This window comes from Crocodylus siamensis, chromosome 5 (genome assembly GCF_052110815.1).
Source record: "Crocodylus siamensis isolate JL-2025a chromosome 5, ASM5211081v1, whole genome shotgun sequence".
In the NCBI taxonomy this organism is placed as follows: Eukaryota; Metazoa; Chordata; order Crocodylia; family Crocodylidae; genus Crocodylus; species Crocodylus siamensis.
The window spans coordinates 1,117,519-1,131,839 of record NC_143399.1 but is presented as its reverse complement, the minus strand read 5'-3'; the positions used below and the strand labels follow the sequence as shown (position 1 = coordinate 1,131,839).

The 14,321-nt window shown below is 45.7% G+C and overlaps 1 protein-coding gene across 8 annotated transcripts in view; it reads right to left on the bottom strand.

Annotated features, from left to right (window-relative positions):
- The window catches only part of ST3GAL3 (ST3 beta-galactoside alpha-2,3-sialyltransferase 3), a 278,014-nt gene that overhangs the window by 128,496 nt on the left and 135,197 nt on the right, over nt 1-14,321 (bottom strand). For all 8 annotated transcript variants that reach the window (XM_090046552.1, XM_090046548.1, XM_090046553.1 and 5 more), the window contains one exon: nt 3,799-3,891. In XM_090046552.1, coding sequence (XP_089902678.1) covers nt 3,799-3,891 — 93 coding nt within the window. The remainder of the gene's footprint in view (nt 1-3,798; nt 3,892-14,321) is intronic.

The window sequence follows — 14,321 nt, the reverse complement described above, 5'->3', positions numbered from 1 at the left end:
ATGTCAGAGTCTCAATGACTGCAAAGGTGGAGAAAGCTGCAGTGGAATGAGATCTCCAGTTGTCTTGGCCTCCTGGCCACTGGATAAAGGTGCCATTCTTTCAAGAACTGTGTGGAAGCTGAAGTACAGCAGTTTTTTTCCATGATAAAAGAAATCCTAGTGACAACAGGAATGGGATTGTGATCGTCTGGAAGTTCCTAGTCATGAACTGGTGCAAAGGCAGCAGTTAAAAGAAGATCATCTAGCACTTGGATGAGGAAATGTAGTTAGTACGGTGATTCTCAAAAGTTGCCCCCAGCAGGGAGTTCATGCAAAGCTGCCAGAACCCTTCCAGCAGGTAGCTCTTGGAGGACCTGCAGCCAGTGAAATTCTTACTATGAACACGGGATTCTCAGACCATGTTGTGTGTTCCAGGGGTGGAGCATGAGCTGTATCATGCGCCATCCTACCATTTCCCAAGAATTTAAGATGATGGTATACTGGGGTGGGCAATTATTTTGGGTGGAGGGCCACTTACTGAGTTTTGGCAAGCCATCGAGGCCCACATGACAGGCAGCCAGGGGCAGATAAATATTAATTTTCTAAATTTTTAGGGGCCCCCATAGGCCAGACAGAATGGCCTGGGGGCCACATATGGCCTGTGGACCTTATTTTGGTCACCCCTATGGTGCACCCTATTCAACAGAAACAGGTATATACCTCAAAGCGCTACCACAAATGTTCAGAGGAATTATTACACTTCATGTCCTGCCCCAGCTTATCCCTCCCACTGCCAACTATTTCAAGTCTCAGCAGCCTGATCCTTTACAGGTGTTATGGATATTCTTTTGATATGCAAATACTATGGGAGTAATCCTTCTCTACACCTAATCTCATGTAAGCAGAGGAAGAGCTGTGGTAGCCACGTACCTACGGGAAAGGCTGTGTTTTCCCGCATGGCAGAGATGGATGTCTGCCTTTTGTTTGGCTGTTTACACTAAAGGTGAAGTTCATACCAGACAGCTTCCTTAATAGAAAATGTGGAGAAAGGGAATTGTTGTTATAACGAGTCTATTCAACTTGCACATTTTAACGATGTGGGGATCAGATTGAAATAGAAGACAAAGCCTCTGACTTCAGCAAAATAGGAGGTAATTCTTTTATTCAGATTTTAACCTTTCTAACCCAATCTGGCTCCTTCCCTTTCTACAAGGGGTTTGGTCTTTTCTTCTACACTAAGTGTATGAATGCCTCCTCACATGATGCAGATATCATTGCTAGAAACACTTGCATGTCGGTTTTCCAAGGAAGATATAGCAGGCAGCAGGAGTAAGTTAAGGTTGAACGAAGAAATTATAATCTTGCGGCAATAACCTCATTCTGGCATGACCCACTACTGAACAATAAGACACAAGAGGCCATCCCTGATTGCCACAGGAGAGCTGCAAATGCAGCGCTGCTAATGCTCAGAATTATATCAAGAGCCCTGCGATATTTATGGAGACAACATTCTTTGGGTAAATCTGATCTCTTTTATTAGACCAACTCAAATAGTTGGAAAAATTCTTCTTTGCAAGCTTTCGGGTACAAGCACCCTTTGTCAGGCTGAGGAAGCACCTGCAGTTGGTGCGTGCTCTTCCTGGATGGAATCGCAAAGAAGCCAGAGGCTGGTCTGCATGCGAGAAAGCCAGTCGGTGAAAATGTAAACTGAGGCAGTCAATGAGTGAGAGATAGGTGTGGGGAGGGGAGGGGAATGAAGGTGACCAAAACGCTGGCTTGCATTCATAGATGCTTCTCAAGCAAATCCCGGGATGTCATTCTCCCCTTGTACTCGGCCTTGGTGAGGCCGCAGCTGGAGTACTGCATCCAGTTTTGGGCTCCACAATTCAAAAAGGATGTGGAGAAGCTTGAGAGAGTCCAGAGGAGAGCCACGCGCAGGATCAGAGGGCAGGAAAACAGAGCTTACGATGACAGGCTGAGAGCCATGGGACTCTTTAGCCTGGAAAAGCACAGGCTCAGGGGTGATCTGATGGCCACCTATAAGTTTATCAGGGGTGACCACCAGGATCTGGGGGAATGTCTGTTCTAGAGCGCCCCAAGGGATGATGAGGTTGAACGGGCATAAACTACTGCGAGACCATTTCAGGCTGGACATAAGGAAGAATTTCTTTACTGTCCGAGCCCCCAAGGTCTGGAAGAGCCTGCCATCGGAGGTGGTTCAAGCACCTACACTGAACACCTTCAAGAGACATTTGGATGTCAATCTTGCTGGGATCCTATGACCCCAGCTGACTTCCTGCCCTTTGGGCAGGGGGCTGGACTTGATGATCTTCCGAGGTCCCTTCCAGCCCAAATGTCTATGAAATCTATGAAAGTAGCTGTTAAATAGTAGACAGGTTTATGGCTTTCCTCCAAGGCCAAGCTCCTCGGCTCTTGTGACTACACAAGGATCTTGGCTTCCATGTAAAAATTAAACATTTCCAGACATCCTGGTTACTAAAGAAAGTTTGAAAGTGTGGCCCAAGCAATCCACCAGTGCTAAAGGCAAAGGGACCCCATGGTCATCCAGTCCAGCGCTCTGTACACCTTGCCTGTACACTGTTCCCCAAAGCTGGGAAGGGGCAGGTCTTTTAGGAAGAAACCCAAGCTCATGTGGAAGTTTCCAAGGCGTGATGAGTCCACCCTTTGCTCTAGCAAACTAACATCAACTTCCACCCAATGGATCTTATTATCTTTTTGTCTTGAAGACTGAAAAATGTCCCCAGTGAGATGTCTGTTTCATGTGTAAAGTACCTATATGCAAAAAGGAAGATGTGCAAGGTGAGGTAATAACTTTCATTGGATCAATTTTATAGTAGGGAGAAAGTTGGACAATTTCAGGGCATTTCTCCCAACTATGAAGTTGGCCCAGTAAAAGCGATTACCTTGCCTTACAAATCTTCCTTCTCACATACTCCTGGAATCATGACAGCTACAACACGACTTAGTACAAATAAAGAGCCATCAAGTCACCTCTTATCAATTTCTTTCATAAACTGAACTGAACTCCTTAATCCTCATAGCACAAGGGTTACTTTTCCAGTTGCTGGTCATATTTGTAGCCTTCCTTTGAATTGCTTCCAATATTTCCATCTCCTTTTTGAGATGCAGACACCATAAAAGCTCAAAACCCAAAAGGCAAATAAAAAGAATTCCCAAATTATTTTTTTAGGCGAATCTGTTAGGGCCTCTGGGCACTAAGCAATGACAATGCTGCCAGGGGCCTCTTCATAAGGAAAAAATCAATCCTGAGGAGATTAGTGTCGTTTTTCACTGGAAAAGCTGACTGAGGTGTATTGCAAGACCAGTCAGCTCTCTGCAGCATCTCGTGGGTTCTCTAAACAGCGTTTCCATAACCCGGCTGCAAAGCAGCCAAACATGCGAGAGCTGCTCTCCCCTCATGTGCAAGTCCAGGAAAACACAAGCATCCTGCCTCAGTCGGCTTTATTTGCCACCCTGTGAACAGCTGCAACTCAGCAGATCTGTACCTGCCTACACACCAGCACAGACTTTGGCCCCGAGTCTACACTTGCAGCTTTCCTAACCACTTGCAGCAATTAGCTGTCACACTTCTGTATCTTCTTCCTGTCCCGCTGCAGTTAATGGCGGTTTTTTCACTATCCGGGATGTCACCCTTGCTATGCATTGTACCCACTATAGCAAAACAAGGCAGCAACAATTTGTAGGACAAGCACTGTGCACCAGCCCCCAGGAGGAACTGGAAGACCATTCAGGAAGAGCAGGGCTGTTGCACACAGATGCTGGTGACACATCACTCACTTTGGGAAGATGGCAGTCATGAGCGCTGACGCATACCCAGGCTTGCAAACCCCTTCGGAGTAATTTGTGTACTTTGATGCTAGTTCTGGAGGCCTGTGGAAAGAAAAAGAGGAGAGTCACGACTTTTCAGGGTATGAAATGTCAAGCGTGTCACCCTGACCCTTTTATCGTATAAATATTTTCCTAACAGCTCTTCCCCAAAACGGCTCTGAGCAGAACAAGCAGAGACGGAAGAATTTTTTACATATCTTTTTAAGCTGGAATGAGAACATCAAACCAGTGAGTGGGGTAAGGTTTTTCTGAGACATACTCACAATATTTCTACTGAGGGGGATTTTTAGCTAGGTGAAGTACCTGGAGGGAATCAGAGCTATGCAGACGCTGTTTTATTCTTCTGCCTCTCAAACAGGAGAAAAGATAAACAGCAAGAGAGAACCACTTGTTCAGGCTATTTTTCTACTGCAGACAGAAATAAGAGGTCTTGTAACTACTGCACCACCAAACAAGCTTCAAACCTTTTAACCAAGTTGTAAAGCAGATTTCTACTAGTCTCCATCCACCAGCCCATATTTAGACAAAAGGGGATGTATGTCTCTAGCGCTCCGGATAGACGGACACTGCTGCCACTGTTCTGAGCAGCAGTCTGATAGTTCAGCCTGTCACCACGAGCTCAGGATACTGCTCCCTTCTGTCAGCAGGAACAAGGTTGAAGTGTTTAAACCTACCCTGGGAGGAGATCTGAGCCAGGTACACGGTGTTATCACAGACTTGCTGCGTGACAAACTACGTTCTAGTAATCGCTCTGTGCCTCAGTTCCCCACCTTATAAATTGCAGATAATTTATAGTTACCTGCCTTATGGAAGGACTGCAAGGCTGAATTCATGAGTGTTTGTAAGTCACTGACAGACACTTGGATACAAGGCACTACACAATTTACTACTGCTCCTCCATACCAAAACCTGCCCTGTGATGTGGCTGCTACCAGTTCAAAACCTGGACCTACATCAATACAGGCACACTGTGCTGCTTTGACAGGAAAAAGCCAAAAATTAAAATTTATTCTGTACATTTCCAGGAGTAGACAAAGTGAACAAGTACCATATTGTCTCCCTTACCACCCCTCAACTGAGATGCACACTGCTTTCGGAAGGCAGATTGTAGAGGGTGGGGAAAGGATTTTTCCAGCATCAGGACTGTTCACTGGCTGCTACAGGAAAAAGCTACGGTGTTACACTTTTCACAGTCACTGCCAAATTGGCAGCAGCTTTTGGCTGCTCAGCCAAAAGCTACGGCTAATTCAGCAGTGGCTGTGTGAGGGTTGACACTGGACTCTACCCCTGCTATCTGCTGGCCCAGCGAGAAGTAGCAGCCATTATAGTACCACTTCTCCATGCTTCTTTTCCTCCATGCTTCCATTCCAGCAAAGAAACGTATGTTTCCCATTTAAGCAATGTTTTAGAGGGCCAATTTTTTGGGAAAAGGTGTTTCTGGTTAACAAGTAAATACAGTTGTCTGAAACAATCAGTTCAAAAGAAAGAACCATAATTAATAGATGTTTTGGATGGGGAATCCAGAAAAAAGATGACAAAGCTGAGATGGAAATACAAAGCGCCTGAGCAAGGGACTAACAATGAACAGATTGACTTTTATTAGTAATATTATAACAGTTCTTTCTTCCACAAGCATAGCTAACAGACTACCACCCCAACTAATTTACACACCAGAGTACCAAAGACGTGGCTTCAAAGCTGCAGGACTGCTCTCATGGGTGCAATGCTGTGTAATGGCAAGTAGCAATGCCACTCACTGCCGTGACAGAATACCATGAGATATCTTCTGCTCAAGATATTATGGTATCTCAGACCAACGGACGGTCCTCCAGCACCTGTTGATACTGAGATCTCCAAGTTCATGGTAAGAGATCATGAAAGGTCAACCCAACTAGACAACCCATAGTCAGACACCAACTGAACCCTAATATCACTTATACACGCTACAAAAAAATCCCTGCCTCTTAAGCAATTAAGACTTTTGCTGAGTGAGCAACAAAGTACTCATAACACCTAGACAAGGGAGTGTGGTTGCATTGGCAATGGGTGGGTGGGATTTGGAGAAAAGAAAGAGTAATTCTAATTAGGAAATTTTCATCCTTAAAAGCTTCAACTTTATAGGGAAGGTACTAGTCAACCCCTCAGGAGACCTGGAAGTCATTCTTGGTTCTGACACATTTCTTGTGCGAGCTCTGTCAAACACTTAATCTATTATTGCCTTGGTTGTACTCTTACAAGATAGACATGGTGATATGTCCTTTCCCCAACCCTTTGCCTGGCTACATACAGTGTAAGTGTTTTACTACAGCACACCTACATATACAATTTTCAGTATACCTAGGTACAGTGCCTTGCACACTAAGATCTCATTCTTGTTTCTATTTTCTAGGTGCTACTATAACACAAAAATGGTGATCTTGGAAAGTGGATAAGGAGAAGCACAGGTCTCACTGAAAGTTTCCATAGGACTTGGGTTCCTCACTCCCAATCGGCACTTTTGTGGGGAAGGAAGGGGGAGGGGGGAAATCCTATCCTTAATAAAGAGTAGCCAAGCTGCCCATTCAACAGAGACTAACAGTAAATAAATGATGAGAATTCTGTTGACTTACAGACTATCTCCCAATGAAGACTCTCGATGCATTGTACAGACCCCAGGCAACTGACCACCATTCAGTGAATATTTCACAGATGAATAATGGCTTTTTCAACTCAAAACACCCCAGCACCACTAAAAATACAATCACCTAAGACAGACAGCGACAGCATGGCACACTGCAAAATGCTTTGGAGGAGGAAAGGTGGGGTAGGATTTTAATTGCCTCAGATAAACTCCTCCACTTGCACGTGTCACTGGGTCTTTACTGTTCAAGCAGAACTAAAAGAACCACAGCTTTTTAAGATTTCCACCCTAGCAGCCTTGTGTCCCACTTGCCAACCAAGTCATCTCCACTAGCATCTGCACCCAGCTTGCCAGGCAACAAGCTATTCTAAGCTGGTGGCATAGACCACCGAGCTACTGCTTCCAGTTTGGTGAAATGCTATGGTGCTCTGAAAGATAGCGGAGTCAGAGGACATGCCCAGCTTCAAACCATGAGTCAGCGAGGCAGGGATTTATCTTGGAAGTCTTAACAAAAAGGCTGTGCTCTAACCACTAAACGACACTGCCTCCCAAACTCCTGTTGTCTACTACTACTTTCACTCAAACAAGCCAAATACGACCTGCCAGTGCTGTGACCAAGCGCTACCTGACATCTAAGGCAACTGAGATGTATCAGTGGCTCCCATGATAGCGCATCACTGCTACTGGCCAAAAATTGACACGACACTTTAACCCACAATAGGTCTTTGCAGGATGACCCCCGCAGTCACCCAAAATGCCCTCCACCACAAGACACACACACATTTTTCTCTATGCTGCTCTTAATAACGCCTTCATGATCAAATTAAAATGCCACCAAAATGCCCTCATCCCATCTCTGAGACAGAAGAATGGGCTGAAGTGTTCGGTGCACTTGACTCATGCACAGCGGCCAGTTGGTGCAGCGCCGCGGCTGCGTAAGCTGTCAGTTATGAAAACCACAAGGATACCCAGAGCTGCTGCAGCCCGAGGGGCAAAGCTGTTAACATTTCTCTAATGTGATAAAGCTCATGACTCCAGAGTGCCAGAGGCAGAACAATGCTCCCAAGCCAACCGCAGCTGCTGTCGCAAATCATTTAACACCGCTCATCTCCCCTCTCTAGCCACACACTGGGCTGCTCTTTTAGAGACTCTCTGAAATAGACATTTTAAGCTTTCATTTTTAAGCTCATCTGGGGACTTTTTCTAGCATCTGGTCCTTCCACATCATCCCCTACCGCTACGTTAATATTAGCTACAAAACCTGCTGCAGAGATGCACATGGAGTGCCCGTAAGAGCTAGCAATCCTGGCAGCGGGCAACATCAACAGAGCATCCCGGGTGGGGTGTGATTGTGTGACCACCATCCCTCGGCCCTGAGCCCTCCCTGACAGCACAAAGCATATTCCAGGAGCTATCTAAGGCTGGTTTTAAATACACACATTTGCTTTGTAATTTTTCTACAAGACCCAAAATCTTGGCACAGTACTGAAGCCATTTCAGAAATCAGTCTTCAGTTCCCTCCATGCAACAAGAGCTATGTATTAGGAAGCTGGAAAAAAAGCGGGGCAAGGAGAGGAGAGACCACATTTATTTCAGCAGCCTAATTCACACAAATCCAGGTGGTTTAAATTTCATTGTCATCACTAGCCAGGCAGCTCAGCAATAAAAGCAAGCATTGATAGCTAGAGAGCAGCAGCATTTACAAAATGAATGAGCAGGTCCCTTCTGTCGGATGAGACGACACTCAGAGGTGGTTAACTACTGAACAGGCTGCATCTTTCGGGATCAAACACAGATCGCCTTTCTTCTGTAATTATTTTTCTCTGCTACGAATGAGAGATGTGGCCTCATTCCATAGGCACTTCTCAGGACAAGGCAGCAGGAAACACGTTGCCTGGTAAGATCTGTGCTTGCTTCTTGTGGGGTTTCTTGTTTGTTTTTGCTGATCACCGTAGCAGATGCCCACGCTCACAATGCGTGCACAGCAGAGTCTTCCTTTGCTTAGAACAGCGCTTGCCACATGCTAAGACAAGGTTCTTTGGTACAGCTGATATCTTTTATTAGATCAACTAAAAGAGTTGGACATTTTTTTCCTTGCAAGCTTTTGGGTACAAACGCCCTTCTTCAGGCAGGGGGAGCGCCTGCTGTTGTTTTGTGCTCTTCCTGGGTAGGAAGGAGCCAGTATGTAAGAACGCAGGTCAGTGAAAATGCAGATGTGTGGTCTTCTTGCAAAGAAGAATTTTGCCAACTCTTTTAGTTGGTCTAATAAAAGATACCACACTTACCCAAGGAACCGTACCTGGCTATGCCCTTAGACCAACACAGCTACAACCAACACCCCTGCCACATGTTAAAACAACTGTGTCTAAGGGCTGGCCCATGTACCAAATGCCATTTTTAACCTCTCAAACTTCAGCAAATTGAAACAATCTCCAAGTAATGCACCAAGTGCTTATCCAGACAAGGGTCCTTGTCCCGTCTAGCACCAGCCTTGCCTACAGAAAGCCCAATGGGTACCTGCACGAAGGCAATCTGCCTAGCAGTCAACCCACCTCTGAGAACACTGATGATGTAAACGATCCCCAGACACCCATGCAGACCTAGCTCCAGCTTTGGCTCCTGCTGCCACAGGGTGCAGAAACAGCTCCAGCTCCTCCTGCCACGGTGCCTTCCAAGCACACGGTTGAGCGGCCACTCTTCTTGTTCCCTGGTTGTATCGGAGCCAGGAACGTGGAAATGTCAAGGAGCAGGGAGACAGAAGGAGATGCAGTGGGGAGTACAGGTGAGAGGGTCCCAAGTCCAAGCCTCAGGCTCTCCCTTCTTCCCACAGCAGTGGCAGGACTCCATGCCTCTGGAGCCCTGCCTCCAGCCAGGGCTGCCATCCTCTTCCTGCAGAGGCCACAGGTTCTGTGAAAGTCCCACTTCACCCTCCCCATAGGTCCCACTCCGCATCCAGCTGCTCCCCAACCTCACCCCAGCACTATTTTCTATTCCTCCGGGGACCCCTGAGCTTGCTGCAGGCACCCAGCTGCAGGTTTCCCCACCAGCTACCCAACTGCCTCCAAGGCTCTCCTACAAAGTGCAAATCCCCCCAGTTCCCCCACCCCAACATCTGACACCAGTGCACCCTCTCCAGCCACAAGTCCATCTTGTCCCCAGAGTCTCCCTCCTGGTAACCCTCTGGACACCTCCACAACCCAGCTTACCTGAACCACAATCTGGCTTCTGCTAGCTGCCTCCCCTACACCACCCTCCAAACCCTGGCACTCTCCAGGCTCCAGGCACCCTCCAAACCCTGAGCCCACAAGTCTCCAACCCAGTCCCTCACTTACTCCTCCACCCTTTAGCACTCATTCACTACACCGTTTTATGCAGCTTAGACAGCCTCTGACTGGCAGGATACAGCAACCTCACACAGAAGCTGAAAACCTGCAGAGCCATGAATTGATTTGCATAATTCAGTTAATCTGCACAAGCAATAAGGAACTGTGAAAAACTTAGCAGCCAGGTAAAGGAAAAGTGGTTTTTCAGTCTCCTTCACTGTAATCTTATAGGTTGTTTGTCTATTGTTGTGAGCCACTCTGAGCCTTCCTGGATAGGGCAGGATGTCATCTTTGTCTTTTTAAAAAATCTAAATATTCCAAAAGCTTCATTTTCCAACAGAAACTACTCCTGGAAAATTCCAACCCAAAGACTGATACAGCAAGTAAACACCAGGGGTTATAACAATAAAGTTCGAACAATCTTCAATACAGCTATTGCTTACACTTCAGCTATACCAGCAACTTCACACATGCCCACTTACAGATTGATAGCTTTTAGGGTCACAAAGGACCGCTGTGATTATCTAATCTGACTTCCTATGTCATACTGAACATTAGACTTGAATTATGTTCTGCTTAAAGTCTAACAGATGTGGCTGAACTAAAGCCTGTCTTTGAAAAGAAACATCCAATCTTGATTTAAAAATGCCAGTGATGGAGAACCTACTATAACCCTTGGGAAATTTTTCAAAGGGTTAATAAACCTCACAGCTTCAACACTGCACCTGATTTTGAATCAGGCTGTTGGATTTCTGGAGCAACTGTTCCCCAACGTTCTGTTCTTCATGTAGGTTAAATACATCAAGGTCCTAACGTCTCTGCCGTAAGACATTTCCTAATCCTTTAGTAATTTGTAAGGCCCTTTTCTGAACCCTTTCCAATTTCAAAGCATTTCTCTTCGAAAGGCGGGCATCAGCCCTGGATACAGTGTTCCCATCACAATTGCATCAATGTGTAGGAAATATAAGCTCCCCACTCCTGCTTGAGATTGTGTCTCCAAAAATTGCCTTAACCCCTTTGGCCACTGCCCTGCCCTTTGGACAACATGAGTCCAGCCAATTCTCTACTGTGACCCACAAATCCCTTTCAGGCCCTCGGCTGCTCTGGCCTGTAAATATGGCCTAGAGCAGGGATGCTCAAACCCCAGCCCATGTCCAGCCTGTGGAACAGTATTATGAAACCTCCAGGGCTCCCCAAGGGTCCAGAAATTTGGTGGAGGGGGAGCAGTGGCAGTGTTAATTGACTCTCCCCTGCTGCCACTGGATCTTGTGGACAGATTGGGAAGGTGGCTGGTGTGCAGTTAAATCAGGTCAGCATAGGATCGGACCTGCACACTGACCCCAAACCACGCATCCAGCTCATGGGATTGGGAAGTTGGGCACCACAGTCTAGATTCTTAGTCCTTATATTTGTCCACATCAAAATGTATGTGGTCCAACTGCTCTAGCCTGCCACGTTCCTGATGTTTGTCATCTTCATCTTCTAAGTCATTAAAATCATATATAGTTAAGTAGCATGGGGCCATAGATCAAATCTTAAAGGAGTACTCAAGAGACACAGTGTTTAATGATCCCTGACTTGCAAATACATCTTAAGACCTGTTAGCTAGCCAGGCGTTAAGCTCTTTGATGTGTGCCCTATTGATTTTGCATCATTCTAGTTTCTTTATCAAAATATCAGGTGATGCCAAGTCAAATGCTGCACAGAAGTCTATTACAGTGATACTGCTACCTTTATTGACCCAACTTTTAATCTCATAAAAGATACCAGATTATCTTGACAAAAACTATTTTCCCATATGCCTAAATTAATTGGCATGAATTACATTACCCTTAATTCTTTATTAATTGAGTTGAGTCAGGTCAGCCATTTCATTACCTCATGCCCAGGGTTGAAGTCAGGATGGCAGGCATATAAATTACACCTTACTCTGTTATCTTTTTAAAATACTGACATGCTACCTTCCAGAATCGCAGGGACTTCCCCGCTTCTCGCTTCTTTGTTAGAAGAAATCATTAACAGTGGGCTCAAGTGCTACTCACACAGTGCTTTTAAAATGCTGGGTTGAAATTACCCAGAACTGATGATACTTTTCTCTTCATGAGAAGCTGGTACAGAAAATCAGTCAGGAACCATTATCAAAGCGGTAGCAATGGAAAGCTAGAAAATCTTCTCTGAATCTGCCTCTGAGTTTTAGCACACCCACACCAGCTCCTGCACTGGCCTATGAAACAGTCTATGAGAACGGGACTGTCACCTGACACCAAAGACTACAAGTATCTGATGGGTCAGGTATAGTCAATTAGCTGAAGAAGCAAATAGACGGGTGTGTGCCAGGTTCTGGACCGGACGGGTTCTTGACTCTGACTTTCCCAAAGCTGAATTGGGGAAATTCTCTGCTGCTAATAACAGCAAACCTCTGCAGTTTATAGACAGTTGTCTGCAAAAGGACAAGGAAATGAAAGAACATGGCTTGTTTATTTCAACAAGAAAAATGCACTTTCCCGTTTTCCTAAACTTTCTCCTCCCATGAAGCCGGCATGGAACGTGTCAATGTGTGGACGGCGCGGAGCTGAGATGATCTCTGGTTCTGCAGGTGAGGGGCTATTCCACCATCCATCATTAAAGTTCACAACTTGGTCTGGCTAGACTCCAAGCCATTTGCAAACGACCAGACAGTAAGCAGGACCAAAACTACTTTTTATATTTGCATCTGACGGACTTTGACACTTTTCATCTCATAAATAACTCTTCTTACTGTCATTCATAACTCTGCCATCTCTAGATTAGATAACTGTGCTGTAAAACAATCAGACTCCAAATTAATCTGAAGGAAATAACAGAGCAAAATTCAGCAATACACTTGTTGAAGGAAGTATATCACAGCAGTTTATGACACCAGGAAAAAAAAGATCTATGGCAGCCGTCCTGTGGCTTCCAATTGGAAATGAGGTTGCTGGTTTTAACCTGCAGAGTCCTACATGGCTTTGGACCCAAAAAAACACTTCTCTTCCTGCCGCATTACTGCAACATGGGCTCATCAGGAGCATGGAGCCTGTGTACCCTTGATAAGAAAAGGAGCCAGCCATAGGGCGTCTTCCATGAGAGCCCCTTGTCCTTGAGACTTATCCCTTTTTCAGGCCAAAGCAGCCTCAGTCTTTTCACCCTCTTTACATTGTACAAAGCTCATCTGATGGATGGATGCAGCACTGATGAAATGGCTTTGGCTTAGGAATACATGGAGTGGAAGGCTTTGCTTTGACACACAGGTTCTGAAGTAGCACTGAAGTCAAAGACAGAATATCTCATTGTTTTGGTTTTGCATTTATTTTTCAATGGTACTTTTTAGATTAATACCAAGGGTGGGGCAGTCATTCCTCTTCTATTGTATCCCAATTAAATTAATAACTAGACAGCTTCAAACCCACAATTTGCTTTACTAGCTACCCTTGCAGCTTGGAAACCGCCAAACCCTCTTTTTGAAAAAGACCTTCATGCAACAGATGAACGAGGAACTGCAAGCAAGCAGTTCTCCAAGCAATTCTCTCTCCATTACCTCTCTTCACAGACCTTTAGCTGCGCACAAAGCAGCAACTGTCCAAGTACAAAGCTACGAATGGAGCCTCTACTGGACCTGAGGCTCGTTTCAAGGTTGGAGTCTCCTCTTAGAATCACAGAAAATTAAGGTTGGAAGGACCCCAGGAGATCATCTAGTGAAGTCCAACCCCCTGCTCATATCAGGACCAGCTCCAACTACTGATATCTAGGTGGCTAGACATCAGGAGGCACTACTTCACAGTCTGGGCGGCTAGGATCTGGAACCAACTTCCAAAGGAAGTGGTGCTCGCTCCTACCCTGGCGGTCTTCAAAAAGGAGGCTAGATAATCACCTAGCCAGGATCGTTTGACCCCAGTACTCTTTCCTGTCCATGGCAGGGGGTCGGACTTGATGATCTGCTCAGGTCCCTTCCAACCCCACCTACTACAAAACTACATCATCCCAGACAAGGCTTTGTCTTGTCGGGTCTTAAAAAGCTCTAAGGATGGAGACTCCACCACCTCTCTGGGTAGCTCGGTCCAGTGCATCACCACCCTCTCTCTCACGTAGATACTGCTGTATAGCCCACATGGAGGGTGTCACCAACAAAAGCGGCAAGCTTGCTGTATCCAGGCAGGTCTCTAATAACAGCAGTGAGTTGAAGAATGTGACTGTAATCTGCCATTGGTAAGCAGTGTTGTGATAATGATGACAGCTGTCTGCTTCTCAGACACGGATGGCTGTGGATGCGTGATGAGCGGATGGGCCTTTCGACTGTAGGTATCCAAGGCTCTATCTCTGGTCACACAACATATATCACCTAGTGGGTCAGACTCGGAGCTGGCTGGAGAATGAAAAATTTTAAAGGTGTTTCATGAAAACCAGTCACACCCTCAAGGACCTTGAATATGGGCTGGAGGCAATATTCTTCAGAGAAAATATCCTCCATCAACTCAGACCAAAGAAAATTGGAAACCAAAGAACTGAGATAT